At 43.1% G+C, this 26,944-nt stretch overlaps 1 protein-coding gene across 2 annotated transcripts in view; it reads left to right on the top strand.

Annotated features, from left to right (window-relative positions):
* Positions 1-26,944, top strand: part of CCDC146 (coiled-coil domain containing 146) — a 950,534-nt gene that overhangs the window by 89,432 nt on the left and 834,158 nt on the right. For both annotated transcript variants that reach the window (XM_078679302.1, XM_078679310.1), the window contains exon 2: positions 25,308-25,485. In XM_078679302.1, the coding sequence (XP_078535428.1) occupies positions 25,321-25,485 (165 nt within the window). In that variant the 5' untranslated portion in view covers positions 25,308-25,320. The remainder of the gene's footprint in view (positions 1-25,307; positions 25,486-26,944) is intronic.

The raw sequence follows: 26,944 nt of genomic DNA, 5'->3' as shown, positions 1-26,944 counted from the left end.
TAAAGGCCCATGTAGTGCAGTGTCCTCAGCGTAGTCCCATGTTGATGTCGACATTCTTAGCGCCACCAAGGGATGCTTCAGCTCCTGTTGGTTTGGATACCGGCTCTCCTACAGGCACAAGGGCTTTGGATGTTTCAAATGCTTCCCCAACATCGGTTGTGTGAACTGAAGAAGATCATCTTTGCTCGATTACCCTGATCAGTGTGGTGTTACAGGGACCATTGTCTGCAAAGGCCAGCAACAGTGATGTTGCATCTCCCACACAGGACACATAAACATTTGGCTCTTCCTGTGCTGGAAAGAATTCAGCCTTTTTCTAAAACAGCAGAAATTGGAATTTTAAACAAAAAATGTCTTACTCTTACTCAGCACCATGGCTTTCGGATGCACTCAGTTGCTCCAACCATATATGAAAATATTTTAAAGGACTTGTAGGGCCTTTTTACATATAAAAAGGACTTAGAAAGTTTTTAGGCATTTTATTGTAATTTTTAGACATTTTTAATTCTGGGCATTTTAACAATATTTTTATGATTAATTAGAAGGACATTTACTTTTTAGTGTAAATTCCGGTCGGATGAGGAGTGGGTTTTATGATTCACAATGTACCCCCAATATAGGCCTGGTTAGTCTCCTAACATTTCACCTACATTTACCCATCCATTGTACTACATAACTGGTTTACCTAGATTAGGTGCTGCATAAATGTCGTGTGTTTTTCTCCAAAAACTAGCCTCATTTATTAGGCATGAGGATTCTCAGAATCACAGCAGATTTACCATCTTCTGCATAATAACTATGTAGAAGGTTCATCACTTTCGTCGCCGACATGACACAGCAAGGTACAACTCCTAAGGGTACTTTTTAGGTATACAAGCACCATATCTTTGCTGGGGTGGGCAGAGGAGAAAAACTTCCATGCTGACGCACTGACGCGAGATGCTGAGGTTCCTGCATGCAGACACTACAGCACGCAGTGGTCTGGCTTCCCTTGCGGGGTGTCGATCTCGAGACCAAGATGGGGTATTTCACTCTCCCATACCATGTAATGGGGTTGGCACTATCCTAAGGGTATTCTTGGCTGTACACCTACCTACATACATGCTAGGTACACTTAGGTACATTTAGTTAGGGTTGGTCTCGTAGGAGTATGCATTATTACTGTCATGTGCCTATATGCTTGCATATATGCATTGTTTTTGCTAGCGCTGGGTATAGTTGCGAAGTAGTGCTACGCGAAGCTACGCAAAGTGCACTTCGCACTACGCGAGCTACATGTAGCGCTACGTGTAGCACTACGCGAACTGCGTAGTAGCCTGTTCGCACTGTGCGAGATGCCATTTTCAATGATTGCACAGTGCGGACAAGCATCCGGCACTGTGCAATCATTGAAAACGGCATCTTGCACAGTGCGAGCTGTAGTTTTCTGCCACTCGAGTAGATTATTACTCGAGCAGCAACTTTCTCAACATGGACTGGTAGTTTCTCATCACGAGCGGTCGCGAGCAAACGCGACCACTCGCAATGAGAAACATGACCTCTCCGCGTTGAGAATCTCGCCGGGAGGTTTATTTTCCACACACTAGATCGGCAACTTGATGTTGCTGATCGCGAACGAGGAAAAAGTCTCGCCGGATGTCATTTTGCTTGCTCGTGGTCGCCAACTTGACGCTGAGGCCTGCAAGCAAGCAAAAAATTCCCACGGCACTACGCTGTGTCACGCTACGTGTGTTTGCACTGTGCTACGTGCAATTTGCGTAGTGCGAAGTAGCGGAAAAATTGCAAACTACGCAAGCGTAGCTTAGTGCTTTGCCCAGGGTTAGTTTTTGCATTATGGTAGAATTCTACCATCTATTTACTCTGTTGGTGCTAATACCATTATACACCTGTTTCTGTCCTGCAGTTGTTACTGCACACATATATTATACTAGAATAACGTTGGTTCAATAAATGCTTATTGAGTAACCTCCCCACGGTTATTCTGTATATCTCTCTGAGGCAAAGTGAGCACGAGTGACTGAGCGAAAAGTACTGTACTGTTTCCACGATCCCTGAGGGGTCCGGGTTGTCATGTTAGATTGTTGCTAGAAACTATTAGCTCCTTGGTAAAAGGATTTCCTAGTGGTACTGTGAGATAGCACGTATACAGATAAACATATCTGGTGGGGGTGTCTGTAATCAGTCTGAGCACCGATCCCACAGTGTATGCTGTCTAAACGTGCAGATCCTATATAGGTTTGTAGGAACTACATGACAAAGCCTGTACTTTTACATCAAGTGCAAGGCTGTGGTAGGTCGACACAGTAAGATTTGTGTCTTTTCAGAAACTGCGGGGTTAATCCAATAATCAGCAGTTGTATCATGCAGTGGATTAGAGGCTGTATTCTGCAGACAAGGTGAAAGCCAGTGAAGCGAGTATATTAAGGGAGAAACCTGATCAAGCATGTAAGTGCTTAAGAAAATATGAGCCACTCCATGTTGCGTAATGGCTTGAGAGAGATTTGGCTAGCTGAAATTAGGGGAATTATAATCTACCAGAGATCCTGTTTTGTAATGGTGAACCGTAACACTCTGGTTTGAAACAGGAAGAATTTTGTAAAAGATAGAAGATGTAGCCAGCCTCTTTTGTGGAAGTTAATCCTCAATCATCTTGGCATTCCGAACTTAAAAAGTGTCTGTGTCAATATATTTGTAATGTTAAAGTGTGCTGTGTATTATTCCTCACCCAAAGGTTAATTTTAATTTACACAATGTCTTTTTTTTAACTCACTACATTTGCACTGTGTATCTGTCCTTTTTACTCCAATTAAAGAGTTCATTTACACACGAGTCCCAGAGGGACCACGCCAGGGCAAAAAAGCCTTTTTAATAAACATTTTTACCATGGGCGTGCAATGGAACCGTAAATCCGTGCCAACAACTTTTTTTTAGAAACAAGCGCGGGCTCTTGCGCTTGTTCTGAACAGAGCTTTCAGGTGAGACAGGCCCTGGCGAATAGTTTTTAAAAAAAGGAGGATGGCGTGCGGGGCCCCCTCCTAAGGCTTATTGAGCCCTGGGGACCACCACCTCCCTGGGGCTGTGTTTAAAATAATGGAAGGGTGCAGAATGGATGCCACTCCTGGGCATCTAAGAAGCCCCGGGGACCACCACCTCCTGGGGTAATAAGAGCAGTTGGTGGAGGGACCACACATAACCCCCAGACACTGGGAACCATCACCTCCCTGGACCATAAAAAATAAATAATAGTTTGAGGGAGGCTGCACAGCCCCCCCTCCTGGATCCATATTAGGCCCTGGGGAAGGCCACACCCCAGAGCTGGCTCCTGGAAAGTCCTGAGGTGCCCACTCTCGGGACATAGCTGTTTGCCTTTGCTTAGCTGGAGCGGACAGCTCCTACCAAGCCACAGCAAAAACTCCAGTTCAAGCGGGCAGGAGCTGTCAAACCGCTCTTGCTTGCTGGAAGTGGAGTTTTTCATCTCTTTCCCTGCCCACAGATATGCGGGCAGGGAAAGTGATAGAACATTTGCTCTTGCACACAGGGATCTGCCTTTTCAGCAGCCCCCTGTGTGCAAAAGCAATGCCGGTGTCCGCAGTAGGTGGGGAACCAGCTGGGACCGCGGGGGTCTTGAGGCCCCCCTGCCATCTCAGTGCTCCACACTGGCTGCCATGAGTGAGCTCCAAGGCACCCAGGAGACATGGCCGAGCCCCGGAGATGGGTCTCCGGGGCCAAACTTGGCCAGGGAGAGAGGAACATGTGGCCCGCTCCCCTATTCAATGAATGCTTTATCTTGGCTACATGACATCACACGGGGAGCATTTTCTCCTGGAGAGCTCCTAAATGTGAAAGAACGTGACTCCAACTTTATAACTAAAGCATTTTTGGAACATTGGACAGAGGCACCATGAGCGAGATCAAATTAGGTGACTACCTGAAAAAGTGAAGCCAGAAGTCAGCCTGTGGAATAACCGGTTTACCCGGCCAGTCTTAATAGTGAACGGTGCCAAGATCTTGAAATTAAAGCAACCGTATGTCATCCAGTGCCCCTGGTGTGTGCCGTAAAGACTGATGTGACTGCTGGACAACGATGGTGCTGCCAACCAGGTGGGGATGTGCCATCTCCAATGTTGAAGCCCTGATCCCGTGTGGATGTTCCAGTTGTCAAAACTGAACACTTGCTTTAAATCCCGCTTGAAGGGTGCAACTGCCAAAACTAAACTCCTGTCAGTGCCTGGTCTGCCGATGAAGAGATCCCACTATGTAGATCTGCCACACTGATCTTTGCCCAATGGACTATGGCCAGAGTGAGGCTGTGGCAGCGGTCCTGCCTCATCAAAGTTGTTGCTGCAGAAATGGGTTTGCTACAGCTCCATCTCCAGCTAGATACAAGGTTTCGCTTTGGGAAGGCTGAAAACCTGAATGTGCAAATGTACATCTGCCATAAGAACACTAGCTCCGTATGACTTCTTTGTGGCAAAAGCTTTTGAACAGATCTATGCATTGACCAGGGGGTAACCCAGAGCTAACTACACTTGTGGCTAATCAATTTAGATCCTAATTCTTTGTATGAGTCCCTGCATGCATTAAGAGAACTCATCAATCAATCAATCGACATTTGTAGAGCACCTTCAAAAAGCCAGGTCTTGAGAAAATGGTGGGAAGAGGGAAAAAATTAGCAGAAAAAGGCAAAACAAAGCGCAGAAAACTGAGCGAGAAAGGTAAAACAGAGGCAAACAAATGAGCAGGAAAGGTAAAATAGAGGGCAGAAAAACATGCAGAAAAAGCAACACAGAGCAGAGAGCACAACAGAGGGCCCTCAGGCACTCACACACCCACCCACAGACCCACTCAGAGACTCATGCATCCACTCAAAGTTCCACTGAGAGTTATGCTCCCACTCACAGAGCCACTCAGATATTCATGCACCCACCCGGAGACTCACACACCCACTCATGCACATACTCAGAGACTCACACACCCACTCGCAGACTCACTTACTCAGAGATTTGTGCATTCTTTCACAGACCAACTTGGATGCTTGCACACTCATTCATAAACTCACTCAGAGACTCATGGACTCACAGACTCACTCAAAGACTGACTCACACTCTTATGGAGGCACTTGCAAGCCCACTCAGAAACTCACACATCCACTTAGAACCCCTCTCAGACATTCGCGGGCCCCCTCACAGACCCACTCAAACACTCATGCACCTACTCACACAGCCAGTGAGGCACTTGAGCTGTCACTCCCAGGCCCTCTCAGACACTTTCACACCTACTGACAGACCCACTCAGACATTCTCACAGCCATCCTAAGACACTCATGCACTCCCTCTCACATTGTCAAAGGATACTGGTTACCGTTAGGAAATACATTTTTTAAAGTTGAAATTCACTTAAAAAAAACAAAGGTAACAGGGATGTTATAATTAAGAAATAGAATAAAAAATACCTTAGAAATTCGCTGAAAAAAACAAGGGCTATAGGGACATTATAGTTGGGCTCAGATTTCACTTGTACAAAACCATAGAAAGTCAGCAGTTATAGATACCTAAGCTGGCTATAACTTAAACCCCCGCAATGCACTGCTTATGACCTCACATGTTACATCACTCATGACACGATCAGTGACATCACTGATGACATCTCAAATGACATCACAAATGACATCATCCACAGAACCACTCTCACCTACACCTCTATACAACCTCTCTACATCCACTCATATACCCACACAACCACTCATATACCCGCTCACAGACCATACAAGTGCTCACATAACCACTAACTCATCCATAAAGTCACTCACGCAACCACTCACCCATACAGCTACTCATATAACCAGTCACTCACCCATACAGTGCAACATAGCCACATACTCACTCATGCAGCTACTCATATACCCACTTATTTTCCTATACATCTACTTACACACCCACTAAGTCATCCATACAGCCTCTCAATATAGCAACTCACTCATCCATACAAGCACTCACACATTCACTCATGCAGCCACACAACTTACATATCCATTCACACATCCATGCAAGCACTCAAACATTCGCTCACTCACCCATAAAGCGATTCACACAGACACTCACTCTCAAATACAGCCACTCACACACCAACTCACTTAACCTAACAACTGATCATGCACCCATACAGCCAGTTACACACCCATAAAGCCACTGACACACCCACTTACTCACACACGGATACATAGTCACATACTACTTCTAACATATATTATGTGTGACTATCACTCATTAGTAGTCACCTAGTATACTAATTTAACTTTTATAGTTGGTTAGTATATATGTTTAATAATCATAAACTCTTAGAAAATACTTACATTCACTATATGATGTCATCAGTGATGCCATTTGAAATGGCATAAGTGATGTCATGATTGATGCCACTTACCATGTCATGAGTGATGTATGTGAGGTCAGAAGCAGTGCATTCCTGGGGTGTTGGTTATAGTTAGCTCAGGTAAGTATAACTGCTGAATGTCTATGGTTTTGTGCGAGTGAAATCTGAGCCTAACTATAACATCCCTGTAAACGTTTTTTTGAGTGAATATAGAGATATATATTTATATACCATAAGAAAAGTAGCATACGTGTTATACTCCCACACCCACTAACTCACCTATACAGCCACTTCTGTACCCATTCACTCACTAAGATAGCCACTCACACATCCAGTCATACAGATACTAGCACACCCACTCATACACCCATACAACCTCTCACACACCCACTCAATCACCCATACAGAAACTCAGACCATTACTCACTCACCCATACAGGTACTCACACACCCACCCACACAGCCACTCATACTGCCAGCCACTCACCCATACAACCACTCACACACCCACAGAACCACTTACATCCCCATTCACACATCCATACAACCACTCACACGCCCACTCACTCACCCTTACAGCCACTCACACAGACATGCACTCTCCAATACAGCCACTCCTACCCACTCACTTGCCTATACAGACAAACTGCTGCTCACTCACCTATACAGCCACTCACACCCACTCTCGCCCATACAGCCACTAACATACCCTCTCACTTTCCGATACAGCCACTCACACAGCTACTCACTCACCCATGAACACAGCCATACAACCACTCACACACCCATACAGCCACTCAGGCGCCCACTCTCACACTGATACAGACAGCCACTCAGTATAACTAGTTACTAGTACAGAAGAATAGTGCTTTAACTTATGCTGTAGCTTAGTATATATCTTTAGGTCTCAGAAACAATTTTGAAACACAGTGACGGGATGATGTCATCAGTGATGTCACTTACCATGTGATGAGTGATGTAATATTTGAGGTTATAAGCAGTGCATTGCAGGGGTGTGAGTTATAGTTAGCTCAAGTTACTCTAACTGCTGAATTTCACTGGTTTTGTACGAATGAAATCTGAGCCTAACTGTAACGTTTTTTTCCCAGTAAATATGTTACTTTTCTTAGACTTTTCCTTAATATTGGTTATGCATGTTAATTTTTAATTTAAACTTTATAGTTCTGTATATTTGTTCAAATCTATATATATAAAAAGAAAAGTATGTCTGTTTGTCTGTCTGTTTGTCCTTTATGCATTACTACACCATTCATCCGATCGCCATTAAACTTTGGGAAGTTGTTGAGTACACTCCCGCGAAGGTTTCTGGCATAACTTTTTTTAAAATATCGCCCCCTAGGGCCTTCATAATCTTTCGAATTGTACGCACCAGACGGAAAAACAACAAATCGTGTATACACAAGCACTCGAATAAATAAATAAAATTAAAACACCATTCATCTGATCGCCATGAAACTTTGGGAAGTTGTTGAGTACACTCCCGCGAAGGTTTCTGGCATATTTTTTTTTTAAATATCGGCCCCCCAGGGCCCTCATAATCTTTCGAATACTGATGTACGCACAAGACGGAAAAACAAAAAATCGTGTATCCACAAGCACTTTAATAAATAAATAGAATTAAAACAACACTTTGAAATGTTTTCCATATTAAAATGAACAAGTTTCAATAAAAATGACACAATGTAAATTGAATGTTATCATAACGAGTTTCCTTGAATTTCTTTTCTTCGGAGATCGCAGCATCGCGCGGCGGGTAAGCTAGTGTGTTATAAAATATGGTACTCCCTCCTGCCTTTTCAACTGGTCCTGTTCTCACTGAGGTCAACTGAGGACAATGGAAAGAGGGTTTCAAGATTTACCTGGATACAATTGAGGGGGACATATGTACCCAAAAGAATAATATGTTATTTTACGTCACTGTTTGGACCTTGAGGGAAGGAAAATGTAAAAGCTTTTACCTAAGGAAACTGTTATGGCAACACGGTTGTTGAATGTGCATCTACCATAAAGTCATTGGAAGTGCTGGTTAAATCATGGAGAAACGTTGTTATGGAAAGACACAAATTCTACAGAGGACACTAGTTGCTAGGAGAGCCTATGGAAAATTGTGACGGGGCACTAAGGGTTTTGGTTGTCTCATGTAACTATAAAACATTTTGAGGAGGAGACGATAAGGAACCACATTGTGAAAAAACTAACATCAAGAAAGTGCAAGAAACATTTTTAACTACACCTACTGTAACATTAAACAAAACAATTGATGTTGCTTGTAGCATTGAGAGTGCTGCTTCTTTCATGGAATAAATGCCTGTCGTCTCTCAGCATGTGGATCGCATTTAATCTTCTAACACCGTCCAAAAGAAAGGGAAGAAAAAATACTGTTGGGAAGGTGTTGAGTGGTATTGGTCTGGAAACGCTAGATATTTAGTTAATGCCAATGTTTCTCTAGCTGTACATTGTGTGTCCAATAAGTGCAAGAAAAAGGGTAATTTCACTAAAGGTTGCAAATGACTGTGTAATACATCACGTATATCCGTAAATGCTGTCAGTTTGCCTGAGAAACATGATGAAGACATGAATTCAAGTGATGAGATTGTGGTCTTGTGTGTTGATGTTCCTCGTGTGATTAATTGAGGAGTGTAAGATAATGGTGTAAGTGTGTTGGTTGTTAATTGCTCTATAGTTTAACAGCAATATTGTATGCGGGATTTCCTTGGTGTATCAGTAAAAGTGATAACTGATTAAGGGTCTCCATTCACTTTTATTGGAAAGTAGTGGGAACATTTAAGTCGAGTGTCATTAAGGAATTCTTCAGTGATACTTGTGTATAGTGGCAAACCAATTGAAGTATGGGTATATTTGATGCTACCTTTACAAACAGTATCATTATGAGGATAGCGTACGTGGCCAAAGAATAATCTTGTGTTTTAGGATGGCGGGAGCAAAGAAAACTAGGAACTGGATTGGACCCAAATAATTCTTGGCAGGTTCTATTAAAGATAGACTGTAGGAATGAGTGCTCTGATAAAGAATCAGTCTGGATCAAGAGGATCCCTGAAATATTATGCAATAAAATAGGGAAACTTAAAGGTTTTTCGCAATGCATACAGTTGAAAAGTGATGCGCTGCCTGTTGTCCACAACGTGTGAATGGTACTTACTATTAAAATTCAGGGTGCTCAGTAGGTTGTATGCTGCTTTTATTCTATAATCTGCAAGATTCAGCTTCACAGGAGAGGGAACGTACCAGACTCCACCAGTAGAACTTTATCTATATACCATTCCTTGGGAAGTTCCAAGACTTGGCCTATGTATTGGCTAAAAGAGAGATAGTCAGAAACTGGAAGGCGCCAGGAGGTCCCCAGGTTGTTTCTTGGACAAAAGAACTGGAGAAATGGGCAGGTGTGGAAGGCAGGTTATTGCTCAGGGAAGCCAGTAGGGGGATAGTTGCAATGGACAGGGCCAGAGCGTGGTAAGGACTAGTGAGTGAGCTGACAGCCACTCCACAGCCAGCAGCACTAGAACAAGGGGGTGGAGCGATAGAACGCTTAATGGGACTTTGACCAGCACTGTAGAACACACTGAAAACCTGACCCACAGAATCCCGATGGCATCAGAGATTACCAATACTTACTCAACTGCAACTCAAGGGAGGGACGTTTTGTTATTTAGGAATGTTATGTTAAGCATGCCAGAAGAAGAAGAAGATCGTATGTAATACATACACTACTTATTGATTATGGCTGATGCATATTGTCTGTGTCCTAAAAGCAATAAGGTATGGTTGGAAAAAAAAATCTATATGACATTCCTTAATGAAAACAAAGAACAGGTGATCACTAATACAATATATCCACTCTTGATAAAAAACTAAATCGTGGATAAAGAGAAATTTAAAATGTGAAAATATAAACAAAGTGGGTTATACCAAAGTGGATTATACCTGTTACCCGCTCAAGAGGATGAAACTGTGTACAGTTATTAACAATATTAAAAGAGATACCTTGTATATATTATTCCTGAAGAGGTTTAACTAAAGGTACAAATTACATTTTCAGATAGAGAAGAGAGAAACGTCAGAAAGGGATACTTAAGAGCCGCACCACCTTGTTATACACAAAATGTGAATCTACTCAAGAATTACGTTGTCCACCTCTTTGGTCCACTGCCAAAGGACCCAACAATTATGAACAATACCAAAAGCACAGAGAGGCAACACAAATATTATCAAGGCATAAATGCACAAAACATTAATCGATCTGGACTCTTCAATGATTTTAACTGGTGATCCTTTAATGGCTTCTTAGACCACTGGTGATGGTTAAATACAGCCAATGCCTTTCGCCCCAAATAGGGGGTGGCGGTTCCCGGGGCTGGGGTGGCCTGAGAGCCCCCCACCCATTTGTTTAAAGCCCTGGGGGGTGGCAGTCCCCGGGGCTACGGGGGGGTCCCCGTGAGCCCCCCACATACATTTAATTCTTGCCCCGGGGGTGGCGGTCCCCGGGGCTGGGGGGGCCTGAGAGCCCCCACATACATTAAAATCGAGCCCTGGGGTTGGCGGTCCCTGGGGCTGGGGGGGCCCCTGAGCCCCCAGCATATATTAAATTAGAGCCTCGGGGGTGGCGGTCCCCGGGGCAGTGTGGGGGGGATTTTGTCCCCCCCACACTTTTTTTTCAATAATGCCCCTGGGATTTGGACCCCCTGGGGCAAATTTACATATTTTCCGCAGAAGACCGCATTTCTTTTTTTTTTTAATATCGCAAGGATTCGCGAATCCTGCGATTTCTTAAAATATATATATATTTTGGGCCCTGGGGGTCCTTGTGGGACCCCCTGAGCAGGCTTAGGGGGTCAGGGTGTGTCTGCCCTGCGACCTTTTCATGTTTTGCGGCGTTTGTTTTTGTTTTTCTGTACCTCGGTTCTACCGAGGCACAAGATGGCTGCAAACACTTCCTGATTTTGACAGTTGTCAGCCAATGAGCATTCAGCTCGTGCACGGCAGGGTGCTTGTAGGCTGCGCGTAGGGTACGCTGATAGATCCACGGATCCACCGCGCCCATAGATATATAAATCACTTTAAACGTAATTTTCTCAAAAACTACTAAACAGATTGACACCAGATAGCGAAAGGCACAAGTCGGAACTGAGGACTACCTCTCTGCCAAATTTGGTGTAATTCCGTTCAGCCGTTCGGGCTGTAGCCGTGGCTAAAGGTCCTATTAGAAATTGCATGGGGAAAACACGTTTTGGGACCCCCCTTTTTTCTCGGCCCCCGCTTGACCAATCACCCCCAAAAGGAAGGAGCAGAACTGAGCTGGCCAAAAGTTTGGAAAATTTCACGCAGATTCATCAATTGGCGTTATTGTCAATAGAATGTTGCAGATTTCCTATGGATAATAGGTCCTAACTATCTCTACCTACTGGCGAGCACCAGTAGGAGATATATATATTCCAGTGTCAAGTGCCCCTTCTGGAAGCTCCGTCCATCGACCGGTGGCGCGATGATCGCCGGCTGCGCACAAACCAGCATGTAATGATTTAGAAGAAATCCAGTAACACGCGCTCTCAGATTCTTGCCTAAAAAGAATTTAATGGAGGTTACGCGTTTCGGAAGTGAACTTCCTTGATCACACAAGGATCACGCTGTGCAGAGCGAGAGTTTACATAGATACAGTGATGGTAGTCAAAAGCGGACTGAAAAGCCTAGTATCAGCGGCCATCTTTGAACATGCAATTTTAACACCATGGTGGTTCCACTCGTAAATCTGTTTGCACATCTCGTGGTACATATATACAGTTGCATTTAAATACAAACACAAACTTACATTTGCATATCCTGTCCTCTTGGAGTGCATATATACATATATACAGGTGCGTTTTAATTACAAACACATACTTCCGAAACGCGTAACCTCCATTAAATTCTTGTTGTGCAAGAATCTGAGAGCGCGTGTTTCTGGATTTGTTCTTAAAAAAAAAATATATATATATATATATATATATATATATATATATATATATATATATATATATATATATATATATATATATATATATATATATATATATATATTTTTTTTTTAGACATTGAGAAAGTCGCGAGGCGAAACGCGTCTGTCGAAGGGGATACGGGGGAGAGGACCTATGCACTAAATAAAGCATTTTTAGCTTTACAACGAGCTCCGAGTGTGCTTTTCATTACAGCAAAAATTGGAACTGTTTTTTGCTTTGTGGAGGAAATATATATATATATATATATATATATATATATATATATATATATATATATATATATATATTAGTAATTCTACTTGGTGAAGAGGGAGGTTGCCTGTGCCATTTCTTTAAAAAGTTTGTTACTCGTGATGCTTGTAGGTTTGTGAGCTGTGTTACCCCAAAATCGAAGCAGGAAAGAGACGGTTGTAGCATTTGCCTCACATAGTTTGAGGGGTGCAAAGTCATCATATTTAGTCTTAAGAGACTTAAGAGAGGCATTGGCATGCTGGTGGAGCATTGATCCTTCCAGGAGTTACCTGCGGGGCTCTAAATTTTCCATACATGTGAAACACAAACTTTAACTGACTTGGTAATTGCTAGGGGTGCACGCAAATCCACACCCAGAATTGGCAGATGGCAATATAGGTTACAAAAGTTTCACTTCCAGATGGAGTTAATATCTGGTGTAAAAAATATATGTTGTGCGGTTGACTTTCTTCATTGCTTTTTGAGCAACCAAATGACAAATTTGCGTCACATGATCAGGTTATTTGGTGCCATTTCAAAGTCGGAGTGGATTGAGGCATTAAGTAATGGCACAGTGTTCTCTAGATATCCATGCATCTCAACAATGGATTGGACTGTATTTAGATATTGAGAAAAATTCTGTGGATTATTTGGTCTACGCCTAATGCTGATATTCCGGTATAACATTTAATAGAGGAAAGGTGGCATCTTTTAAGTTGTTAAGGCCTTGGATGTGAATGTTTTCTATACCAGCAGGTAAGCTGATGGATGCCTAATAGAATCTTCCTAACTGAGGTATGTGAAGACAGATGGATGTAAATTCCAGCTGTCCATGAGAGTTGTGGTGCACGTCAAATTGATTGGTATCCTTCTCAAGAGAGTGTCAAAAGGTTTGGTTTACAAATGTGTGGTAGTTGTAAAGAAGTGCATTGTGCAGTTAAACGATGGCAAATGATGGAGCAAAGCAAGGTTATCTGCAGTGCCAAGTAGGGGTGTCCAGATGTGTGAAGGAGTGATAATTTGTTCTAGGTTACATTAAGAACATTTGAAGGAGTGTTCATCTCCTCCTTCCTGATGAATGTAACTGTAAATTACTAATAGGAGATTCCAACAATTTGTCATGTAATACTTTGTTTACTATATTCAGTGCATAGAATGTCTGGACTATGGGGCTTTTCTGGCTTTTGATTTTCCTCCATTTTACTTTCTTGGTTTATTGGGCTCGGGTAATGAGTGTTCATGTAGTATGCAAGTGTTCGTATGTGTGTTTGTGGGAGATGTGTTAGGTCCTAAGCATTTTTGTGATTCATGCATCGAATTTAAAATGTAAAATGTGCTTCTTGAAATGGGCAGAGATGGTTGGTGGCCATTACATCGAGGTTTTTCTGTCCTGTCTGTAATGCAATTTGCACTTAGTAAAGAACTTACGGTTTTGCATCCCATCTTTTCAGTTGTCTTTTAGCCTCCTTACTGAGAAGCCGAGCACAACATCTTTCTGGACCTCTCTCCTTTTATATATAGGTTTTGTTGCCCGTATGTATTTGAAAACTTTACATGTCATTATGCACATGTTTACCTTCTGAAAAACTTTCCATTTCGTTCCAATTGCCATACCACCTCCTGCGGCGGGATGGTAACCTCCATTTAATTTTGTTAATATCCTCTTGGCATTGCCTGCTCGCCCCATACATATTTCCCAGGCATGCCCGCTTGTCACTGCTGTCATACTGTCCTATTCTCTTGCCCTATATGAAGCAGTGCCCTAGTTATTCTGTAAGTAATGAATATGTTCCAGACGTGCATAGTCCCGATAGTTGCAACCTGTGGAGTTCAAGAGCTGGTCTGATAATAATATACCAAGATAGTCTGAATCTGAGCAGTGTTCTACACGATATGAGAAACAAACACATAGGCCAGGAGGCCCGATACAGAGAATAGATCATGCCTGTTGTCTAGAGGTGATAGTAATTCAAGAACTAATTTCTGAGGTGCCTAAGGATTATATAAATATTTTTGATGTCAAAGAAGTGGACGTGTTTCCTCCTCACTAATCACAAGAATGTTAGATAGACTTGGTTCTTAAAGTTGGTATCTCACATGGTAAGATTTATGCCTTCACAGCCACTGGAATATTGCCCTAAATCTGGCTAAGGTGTATGTCAAACTGTGCCCCTGGTCTATCATCCCACATTATTTATTTAAAAAAATTAATATCCATAAGCTTGTTAATCTCCTGACACAAACCACGGTTAAGAGACCCCAATTCCTTCATTATTGCCTTGCTTGATCTTGCGTACAACAGAATAAATAACACTTCATTCGAGCAGGAGAGCCATGGTGACACGTCAAACTATGTGATGTGTCTTCCTATTCCATATATTTATTACATAACATCCTGAGCTGTTATTTAGTGGTGTACATTGATGACATATTAGTCTCTTCACCATCCTTTCAGGCATTTTGTTCAAGAAGTAAGTCTTTAGGTCAAGGTCTCCTTAGATTTCCATTGTCAACTCTCAAGGGAAAGTCATTCATCTATTGAAGGTTTTAGGTGTACAAGAGTAACTTACTCTGAATAACATCAACAGGCTATAGATTTTTCTCCGATACTCTTATTTTCAGAAGGTGTTTGTGGCTCCTAAACTAAAGACCATAGTAAAGAAGACCAAATGTATAAATAGAACATAGAAAATAACACTGACCCACTCAGAAGACTCAAGAACTGTACCATGGTTCTTCTTACATCTTCACACAACCCTGTCCTGTATAGTTGAGGGTAAAGTTCCCATTAGGCTTATTACCTCAGTTCCAGCTAATTCCCAAGGAACCACAGCTAGTGGCATGTCAATTTGAAGTTCTCTCCTGATTAAACCATCTGAATGCTAATCAATGTAAAATCAGTTGGCTAATAAGAATGACCTTTGCTGGCACCTGTTGTTAGTTTTATTCATCTTGGTCACCGTATTAATATTTTAGTAATTGATTTGTTCATCCATTCCTAAAGGTATCTATAAAGAGACATTTGGCTAGTCTATTGGTGCTAAATCTGAGGTACCTACAATTCACAAGGACCACTATCAGCCCCAATCCTTTTGGGTTTACTTCTTGTAACAGTTTAGTTTTTATCATTGAATTAAAATCCGAAAAAAATGCAATGCCCCTTGATATCTTTGCCTCCCTGGTGGACTTCTGTATCAAAGAACAGGGCATTGCTCTTCATATAAGTCCAAATGTTCACGTCTGCAACAAATACTCAACCTAAATGTCTAGAGTGGTGCCACAATATTCATTGTACTGGACATTATTGCATCCAAATATTCCTCATAGCAAGGGGTGAGCCGGCATTTAATGGAATCTGCACGAAGAACGGAGTTGGCATGATATATCTATGGAGTATGTTGCAAACCTCCATCAAAACCAGGAATATAATGCAATCTGTGTAATAGTAGATGCTCACATACAAATGGCATATTTCACTCTACCGACTGCAATAACTGTTGCAGTGGTACTAGCAAATCGGTTCATAATGTCTGTATCCCGTTTACCTGTTTTGCCAATCACTATCTTATTTAATATGGGATACTTTTTTTATTTCCCTGATCTGGAAAGACCTTGATAGCTTAATAGGAGTCTCATTACACCATTCTAGTATTACTGACAAAGTGAGAACCCAAATGGAGCACCTCAGTTACGGATTTGGAGACACTATGCAGAGTTCTTCAATCTGTGGGGCGGGCGCGACACCGTCTCAGGGGGGGTGCTCACTCCTCCCTAAAATCCCACTTTTGTCCTCTACTGATTCTTCAAACAAACGGCAGAGTGGAGCTGCAGGGGCCCTAGGAAGGGGTGAAAACCATTAATACTCGGGTGCGGCTGTGTGCACGGGAAGCTGTCTCATCCAGGCTGCCACACACGGGGTTTGTGGGGGGTAGATATCCTGGTTAATTCCTACTGCAGAAATGCTTTAGCTGCAGTGTGAGGCAAGGAGCCCCCTTTGCTAAAACTGAAAGCGACTACTACAGAGCAGAGGAGACTCCTTGCCTCACACTGCAGATGAAATGAATGTCTGTTACTTGCTTTCAGTGGACTGAGATATTTCCGAACTTGAAGTCAAATAAAATAATTCAGTTTATTCTGCCATGCATTAATCAGTTCTTATATATTTCACCCTAGAAAATTTACAGTACTGTGGCCAAAGCGGTATGCTATCCCTGTAGCCAAGTATGTGTCACAAAAGAGCAAAGGAAGTTACACAGAAATTACAAGACACTTAGGAAAAAGTCAAAGATCTATGAAAATCAGCATTGCAGACTCACCTCTGCTCATTTACGAATCCATCCAATGTTAGATGTATCCCTTCTTCAAGTACATTAACAGAACGAAAGAGGAGGTAAAGAAAGCATCCAATACTGAGGTGTGCGTTGATAAAGTTAAAATATCCAAGGTTGCCTTTATAATGGATTTTTCCTATTTGGGGTTGGACACTGCAGTACCGAGCAGAATGGTTGGGTTATGGGTCAGAAGCACGTGGGAGTTAAATGGACAGTCTACCAGGAGTTTGACGAATCTGTGTCCCACTGCTAAATGTGCACACCACGTGCCCATAGCAATTGCAAATTTCGAACTTAGTCCCATATAAGACCAGGAAGCAGGCAGGTAGAACCATCCGCTGCAGCAGATCAGAACTAATGGACACACTCTACATCTATAAAAATGAAGTCCCCACACATCAGAGCCCTCTCAAAGGAAGAGTTGCCGGTATCTATATTACTCTGGACTTCTCTTATGGAAAACTCTTTGGATGTGTCGGATACGCCTTGAGTACATCAAAGGTATTTTATTGTCTATTGTCCAATTTACTTGTTTTGACCAGCAAGGACTTTATTTCTAGTCAGGATTCTGACTTCATGTCCCTGTTACCTGTACTAATTTTAGAGGAGCTTCCAAAGTATCACTTCATAGCCTCACCTGATTGATACTTCACAGTTTGGCGCCTAGTGAGAGTCAATTGGTGCATGTTATAGTTATCATAGCGTGAAAGAGATATGTGTTGTCGCTCTCATGTTTTACTGTGACTAACTGCCCATACATATGTGGCTGTAAAGTCGTAAGAAGTATCTTGGTAATTACACTGTACACACATTTGGCTAGAAGTGGCATCATCAGGTCTGTTAAGCCCTGACAGCTGGTATGCAGGGAAAACGTGGAGAATGATACTTTGGCAGTAGCGGCCAGCATGGCTCGCGGGTGGGAGTGGGATGTGGGGAGGGGGGTGTCACGCGGGGGACCTAATTTAAAAAAAAAGAATAATTCAAATGCTACCTCTCCGCCGGGTCCCGCATCTTCTCTGCTTCAGCTCCTGCTCTCCCGACACCTTATCACATATATGACTTCCTTTGTATTGCAGTTGGTGTAATGGCGCACCATATACATACGTTCAGAATGGTCAAAGCTCTTGCCCTCAGTAGTACGTTTATTTCTCAGCTGGGGAAGAGGTTCCCGGGTTGATTATGTTAAGGTGCCCGTTTTTATGATTTTGACACACTACAAGATTGGCGCCGCCATCCTGTACATCAGAGTTAGAAGAATGTTACATACGTGCCACACATTGTCATGTGGGTTTTTAACTTATAAGTCATGAACATACAACATGGTCACACTATTCGCAGACCATAGCCCTGTAATTAGACAATTTGAAACAATTTCTAGCGTCTGGCAACAGGTGCTAAGATGGGCACCATTATAACACCAACGTGCGCCTTACTTGAACGTATGACGTTTCCATGTGACGATGCCACGCACAAACCTACAACTCTACTTTAATCCAGGTAATGTCCGCTCCGGCAAATCCTGTGGCCTGAAGGAGAGAGACGCATGACAACCGAGGTCATTGCAATCCCAAATTAGGACGACACGCGTAAGCATTTGTTCACCGGCTAGCATACTAAGTAGTTCTTTTCTCCCGCCAGAACTCGTGGAGGTGCGGTTAGCTGAATTCGAGGGACTTGGACATCCCTAATAATTATCACTGGCTTTGAGAGCAGCAATTACAAACTGATTTTTTTTTTTATACCCTTTGGAGGTCGAAGCACACGACCAGTGAGGTAAGTGTATTCGCTATAATACTGCAAATGCGGGACAGTGATCTATTTTTGATAAGAGTGATGGGGAATAGTACACTTGGAATTTTACTTTCCCAACAGGTATACAGCTGGAATTTGGTATACAGCTGATAACATTTACGGATTCAAGAATGGAGGCACATTGGACAGTGCCCTTGAGATCATTCATGAATGCAGTAACCGCCCTGAACTTAGATTACGTGTACATATGGGTTATGGTGATTGTAATGGGCCAATTCACCATTTTTCAGATGATCCTCGTCTGTAAAAGAGTTGTCTGTTGACAAGCTCCATCCGGGCTCGGAGGAGTAGATTTAGCTCTTTGAATATCTAATCAACAAGGGTTAGTACCCCTAGAGCATGGCTGCTCGCACACTTGTAATTATTTTATCCCACATCCCACTAAAATGAATCTTATTTCCTTTTTAAATAGGCTGTCACTAGTCCGCTTTGTCCTGAAGAAGACCCTATATGATGTATCTACAAACACATATTGACAGGGTCGAAACGTCGACATGAAACTATCTCATGTCCAGACTCATTATAGCTAGCAATTTAGAAAATAGTGTAGGCTAGAGTGAAAGACTGGAAAAGGACAGAGAATTTATGTTATTGTTTTGTTTGTGTTTGAATTTGAAAGGTCACACATTTCACTTGGTCACCACAGTCTCCCACTAAATTGTCTGCATATTTGTTAGTGTGTTATTTTGTAAGACAGCCCGTATTAATTTTCTGTGCTAAGTTTTTGCTAAGTTTGTCAGAAAAACAGAAAAAACAAGTAATAAATGTATATATTTTTGCTAACTTGTTGTAGGTGTGGTACATTCATAATTGTTTAGTATAATTCAATAGTGATTTTGGAGAAATTCTTTGGTTCTAAACTAGCACCTCGTGGTGCTTACCCAATTGTAGCTTTCTAATTATACACCCAGGTTCCAAGGGAGACAGGGTGACCCCATTGATCTTAATGGCTCTTCCCATTCTGAGGCACATTACCAGAAATCAATACCTAACTGCGCCAGACTTTAAAGGTCAACACAGTTAATGAAAGCAAACTTAAAAATGCGTGCACATTATAGTGAAAAGCAAATAATTCACTGATAATTACAAATTCGTATCTGGTGTATCTTTAACATTTATAGGATTGTCTAAGGTGAAACTATTGTGTATTGAATGCACTTTTTTCAAAATCCTCTGTAGCTTTATAAGGGCACTAATGCCATTCAAAAATGGCTGCTTTCCCCAAGTCACTAGTAGTAATTGGGAATATTGAAATATTCCATAGATTTCTGCAGTTAACCAAGATATTCAAGATGAGCTTGTTTTCTTGTTGGTACTTGTATTTTAACGCCTTTCAGTTCATATTTTCCTTCGCACAAAAGCAGCAAAAAAAGATTAAAGTGGTGCAGAGAGGTGCTGGGGCGGGGTTGGGATTTACCAGCATTTCCTATAATTGTGCAAATATTTCCTCCATTCCGTACTGTTAGCCTGTTGTATATAGCAGAGGGGTGTTAGATGGAGCGAGGGCTCCATATAAATCCTAAATTAATCTTCTTTTTCCTCTAGTAAATCGTTTTCTTATAACTCACAATAATGACTTTCAATCATAGTATTCAAAATGGTAAAATACCCTGAAATGGTGTCAAAATCACTCATTGTAATTGTCTGGTAGATACAGACAATGTATAAAAACTCTGATTACCCCAAACTTTGTTCCAATATGTCTGCTGCATGGCTCATGGCGGCGAATCAGCAGCAGCACCATTTCAAATTCGCATTTTGCATGTCCTCACATTGCCCAATATGGATTCTGCTTAGCATCATGTTGAAAATACTGAAATGACTTTCCATCCTGCCTTTTAAAAATTGAATCGCTGCTAATTTGCTTGTTTGCACAGTGTTTGGATTCTTTTTTAACTGATGTACTAGTTTTAAAAAAGTAACATTTCACCGTGCTCTGCCATATCTTAACCCCCCACTTCACGACGCTTTCTGGTAGAAGCACTTCCGGTCGGTTATCGGTCTAGTGCTGGGAATTGGCAGCCGCTGCACAGCAGGGCTGATTGGCGGGTGGGTGGTGACTCTGCCTATTTCATCCATGTGGGAACTGGCGCACAGATGAGAGATCCCTGCTCAGGTGTGGTGGGCTGACTGGAACGCTGCCACGCTCGCTGCCTTTTAAAGATTGAATCGCTGCTAATTTGCTTGTTTGCACAGTGTTTGGATTATTTTTTAACTGATGTAGTAGTTTTAAAAAGTAACATTTCACCGTGCTCTGCCATGTCTTAACCCCCCACTTCACGATGCTTCCTAGTAGAAGCACTTCCGGTCGGTTACCGGTCTAGTGCTGGGAATCGACAGCCGCTGCACAGCAGGGCTGATTGGCGGGTGGGTGGTGACTCTGCCTATTTCTTTCAAGCTGGAACAAGCGCGCAGCGCGCATGCGCAGCGGGCGAGCCGGCGGCGCGCCGATGGCGCGCCAAAGGCAAGCCCGTCTGCGCCCGTCCGCGCTCTTCCGGGTCCAGGGGCCAGAACCCCTGCCCGAGGCTTAACATACTCCTGGGCAGACCTTCACCTCCTGAAAAGCTCATCAATCACACTGGATTATAGGGTAGCGTCCCGTCTTAAATCTGAAGGGCTACTGAGGCCTTCTATCCAGAGGGCCACCGGCAAGCCGATGAGAGCCGCTGGCCCCCGAAAACCCCCGACCCTCACTTTTGCTTCACTAAACACCCGCTCACTACAAAAACACCACCTGGAGGAATTCACTCTACTGCAAGACGAAACAATCGATATGCTAGGTATCACAGAGACCTGGCTCAAGGACTCATCTACCCCTGACCTTGTAGCATCCATTCCCCCCAACTACGCGTCTCTCTATCACAACAGGCCAGGCAGCACACGAGGAGGAGGGGTGGCAATCTTGCACAAAAACTCCCTGAAGGTTGAGACCTTCCTCACTGAAAGCATTGAAGGGGCGGATGTACTAGGGGCTAAACTCCACTCTTCGACAGCGTGTGTCACCGTCCTGGTCGTGTACCGTCCCCCAAAAACACCACCTAAATTCATCAAGTGGTTGACGGAACTGGCACACGACCTATGCACACGCTACCAATGCCTCCTTATACTGGGAGATTTCAACTTCAATTGGGAAGGATCCCCCAAAGAGAGCCAAGCCAACCAATTAGATGAGGCTCTGACCGCCTTGGGACTGTGTCAATACGTCACCGGTCCAACCCATGCAAAAGGTCATACACTGGACCTAGTGTGGTCCTCACTGCCCCTAATCTGCCCCCCAGCTATCAGACCATCCTCTTGGTCCAATCACCTAATCATCTATGGCACAATCCAACCCCCCAAGCTGGGACTCTCACCACCCCCCAGCTGGAGAACAATCAGAAGCTGGAACAAAATTAGGGCGGACGACCTCGTCTCTACCCTCAGAAAATCCCGTCCGCCAGACCACCCAGCTGGGGACACCGATGCACAATATAGCGCCCTCACGAATAGATTAAACAGTGCCATCGACACGCTAGCACCCACTCGCAGGGAAAAGATCAGAGACAAGGGGAAGGGGGCCCCTTGGTTCAATGAAAACCTGCGCAGTCTAAAACAACAGCTTCGCCAAGGTGAAAGAGCCTGGCGGAAAGCATATGACCCAATTGCCCTCTCAAATTATCTTGAAGCTTTTGCCACCTATAAAAACGCTATTCAAACCGGGAAAGCGGTTTTCTATGAAAATTAAATTTCATCTGCTCACAACACGCAAAAAGAAACGTTTAAAGTCCTCAAAGAACTTAGACAGGTCAAAGAGCAGAAGCCTTCCTTTGGCATAGAAGACTGCAATAAGTTCCAAACCTTCTTTACCACCAAAGTGGAGGACCTCCTGACCACAATTGAGAATACCCCCAGGCTCCTATGCCCATTAAATCCACTACCAATCCATCCTCCTGTGGAGCAAGCCCTAAACTCATTGCCCACGCTCTCGCACGAAGCCCTGACCCCACTTCTAGGGCGCGTGAAGTCTGGCTATCCAGCAGACCCCTGCCCACCCTGGACCTATAAGATGGACCTCCCTGGGATTGAAGACGAGATTGTATCACCCCTGAATTCTTCCCTTGAAACGGGAGTGGTCCCGAGAGACTTCAAGGAGGCGCGTGTGATCCCTCTCTTGAAAAAACCCGGGCCGATATTAAAAACCTGAAGAATTTTAGGCCAATATCCCAGCTCCCATTCCTTTCCAAGGTTCTTGAACAGCACATACTCGCCTCACTGACACACCATCTAGAGGCCAACCACCTCCTACAATTCAATCAGGCAGGTTTTCGGGCACACCACAGTACAGAACTAGTGATGCTGGCAGTACTAGATGGACCAAGACTACGGGCCGACTCTAAGGATCCCTGCGCCCTGATCCTTTTAGACTTGTCCGCGGCATTCGATACCGTAAACCACGAGCTGCTCTTGTCGCTGCTGTCTAACTTTGGGGTGCAGGGCATAGCCATGACATGGCTTACATCCTTCCTGAAAGACCGCTCTCAGAGAGTGCAGCTGGGTGATGTGGTGTCTAGGCCGGGTACTCTTCCATGTGGAGTCCCACAGGGATTGGCATTGTCTCCCCTCATGTTCAATGCATACCTCCAACCCCTGATAGCCGCACTCAACCAGCTGGAGTGCCAAATATACAACTACGCAGATGACACCCAAATTATCATCCAGATCGACAACTCCACATCAGCCCACTACAGAGAGCAGAACATCCTTAAATTCACAATTAACTGGATGTCAGCCAACAGCCTCAAAATCAATCCAGATAAGACTGAGGTACTGGCCGTCACCACTGACACCAACCCTTGGAATAGCCTTTTCTGGCCACCAGAGCTGGGCAAATACCCCAAGCCTGCCCTGGCAGTTAAAAGCCTGGGCTTCAAGATCGATAATAAACTAACTATGGCCTTACAGGTTTCTACAATGGTAGGGGTTTGCTCAAGCATTTTAAGGCAGTTGCGGAAACTGGCCCCTCTCCTCGCTTTCGAAACCCTTAAACGAGTGGTAGTTGCACTGATTATATCCAGACTGGACTACGGAAACTCGCTTTACCTCGGACTCCCAGACTACCAATTGTCTAGACTCCAGATCATCATGAACTACGCGGCCAGCTTAGTGTTCAAGGTTCCGCGTCGCACTCATGCCTCCCCCCTCCTGCGCCAACTTCACTGGCTCCCCATCAGGCAAAGGATAAAATTCAAGGGCCTCTGCATTGCTCATAAAGCCGTTTACGGCAAGGCACGGCAATACATCAAGAAGGGCTTAACCAACTATGCCCCAACCAGAGCACTCCGATCCTCGGAAGCTAGGAAGTTAGTCTGCCCCTGCTCTCGCCTGGTAACCCTTGGAGGCAGAGCTTTCTCTACCATCATCCCACAGATCTGGAACAAACTCCCTGACAACCTTCGAAAGGAACACTCCTTGCTTCCCTTCAGGAAACGACTCAAAACCATTCTCTTCAAGGAAGCCTGGGGTGCACAGTAAAGTACTGCCTCCCCACCAGTAATCCAAAGCAGGTTTCCTCTCTCTCAGCGCTTAGAGACCGTTGGTGATAACGCGCTATACAAATGCAAATTAGAAATAGAAATAGAAATGTATTTCCGGCATACAGGATAGCTGTTTATTTAATATAAAACTCAGTAGCTTTACATGCTTACCAATTCTCAGTACCTGAAATGCAGACAGACTCCATCCAAATAATGTGGAAAAAATATTGATGCCACACAGGCTTGAGGTTTGGAGTGGAATGGTTTTTCTGGAATGGACTACTGAGGGATAGTCCGCCTGAATGGAGGGTAGAGATGGCGATAATTGAGCTGGGGAATTATTGTATAGTATATAGATTTGGATATCTGTGAGGTGAATGTGCCTCACATTGGTGGTAAGAACGCTTATGGAGGAAGTAGCTGGTAAAGGACCAAGTTTAGTACCTGCAGTAGAAGGAATAGATGTAATTCTGTCAATACACTAAACATTTTGAACACTATACCGATCACACTGCAAACCATGAAATACTAACAAGCAAAAAAACATGTTTGCAGCTTATCTTCTCAATTTCTATGAAAGCCGATGACATCTTCACAATTTTTAAGTTCACAGTTATGTCTGAGTTCTCTAATAAGGTAACACGTTTTGCAACTTTTTCATTGCTTCCTTAGGGCAACTTAATTTGATTTTTCATGAGTGGTTTACATTTCCAAAATCTGCTTTGGTCAATGCTGAATTTGACTTTTGAAATGCTTCAAATATAGATATCATTGTAGGGGCTATTTAATATTCTTCGAAAGTCTGCATTAAAACCGGCTCAGTATTAAGGTCAAGCCTACTATAGTGTTGTGTGGTACCTTATTAGTGATTTTTCTATTTCTATTTTTGTTGTTGATATGCATTTGTGAAAAAAATTTAATTCTTGAACTAAAATGAGGGTGCTTCCATTTTAATGTTTTTATAGCACGCATCTGTTATAGAAATCCTTAATGCAAACTTAGATTTTTCTTAACAGCAAATTGTGCAAGATGCCCGGCGTGGACAATAGCAGTTATCATTCCACTGACTCGGAGGAGGAGGAGGAGGAGGAGTTTGAGGAGAAGCCTCTCTACGCAGTTGCTCCAACATTTAATATTAACGCAGAGGGACTCAAAGATGTCTCTGCAAGCCCTGCCTTTAAATGTCTGGATGAGGTAAGTCAGTTGTGAATATTGAAAGAGCGTACTGAGTTGCACACAAAAGCGATCTATTGCTTTATATTCAGATGACTTAAACTTACAGAAATTGCTGTTTCAACTTGTTAATAAAGTCGTTGATCTAATTTTATCAAACGCAAGCAAGTACCAAGTGTGACCGATGTGTGACTGTAGTGAGGCCCCTTATAGAAATCAGTGACCCTACAAAAATCAGCAATTGAAGTAGGTTCTGAAGTATTGCCAGTAGGCTCTTTGTGGTTTTCCACGTTATTCATATGGACGTGTTTTTGGACAAAGCACATGTGTGTGTTACGCACAGTAATTAATCAAAAGTTGCTGCAGTTAATGTGACCCATATGACTTGTACTGGCTGAGTCTTGATCTGAGTCCTGTACATCTTTCCAGGCTTGAAAGTCAGTCTCATTGCCTGCCATTATAGATCAAGCTATAGAGCGTAGTTTCAGTTTCTTGAGTAGCCCGAACAAGCAAAAACATGGGCCAATGCTTTGGTATAATACATTAGGTTTGTTGTAATATGCGACACCAGTGCCATATTAGCCTCATGGGTGCATATGAACTTACAGGGTCTTGAGATAGCCAGAGCGAGCAAAAACAAGAGCAGATGTTTTGGCCAGATATATCTACGTGGTTTAATGTTTTTGACTCTAACACCTGATTAGATTCATGGGTGCATATGTACATATATGGTTGTCGTTATAATGTTTTGCCCTTTCAATAGAACTCAACATTCAAATGCCAAACCCCTTTGGTGGGCCTAACAGTGGACAAAGATTACGAGTTTTAAATGTCTATTAGTACACCTGTCCAAATTCCATGCACAATGGTTAATTACATATCTCGGCATGGCACTAAAAACTATGATTCCCATGAAAACATTATAGCTTGTAATTGTCAGATGCCTCAGCTCTTGCAAACAATTTTGTGTCTTACAGTCTGAATGGTCCCCTCACTATGCTCTATGTTGTTCAGTGTGATGGGGTTGTGATGTATGATTTTGAATCCAGGTGAACTCGAAGATGGGCTTAAACATGTATTTTAAGGGTGCATCCAGTACTGCTACTCTAATGCTCTATTAAGTCAACATAAATGCTGCCTGACTGAACTGTACTCTGGATTTTACTTGCATATTTTATGCGTGTTTGTAGTATTGCATGTAGAAGCAGGCAAGATAAGAGGACTAGAAGGGGATAAGGAGCAGTTATGTATAGAGAAGACATGGCCTCAATCCTAATTTGTTCCTAAGAAAGGCACCTGAGTTAGCAGCAACTCATCCTATACATGAACTTGATGTCCTACTTCCCTTTTCCCCTTTAGATTGCTGAGAAAGCCTGGTATAGCACTCTGTAAACCAGATAATACAAATAATATGAAATAACTTGTAAAGATTCGTAATTCGTTCTCTTTTTTCTAACCTTGTCACGTTCCGTTGTCTAAG

Source organism: Lissotriton helveticus, chromosome 1_1 (assembly GCF_964261635.1).
Source record: "Lissotriton helveticus chromosome 1_1, aLisHel1.1, whole genome shotgun sequence".
In the NCBI taxonomy this organism is placed as follows: Eukaryota; Metazoa; Chordata; class Amphibia; order Caudata; family Salamandridae; genus Lissotriton; species Lissotriton helveticus.
This window is presented reverse-complemented; position numbering and strand designations above follow the sequence as displayed.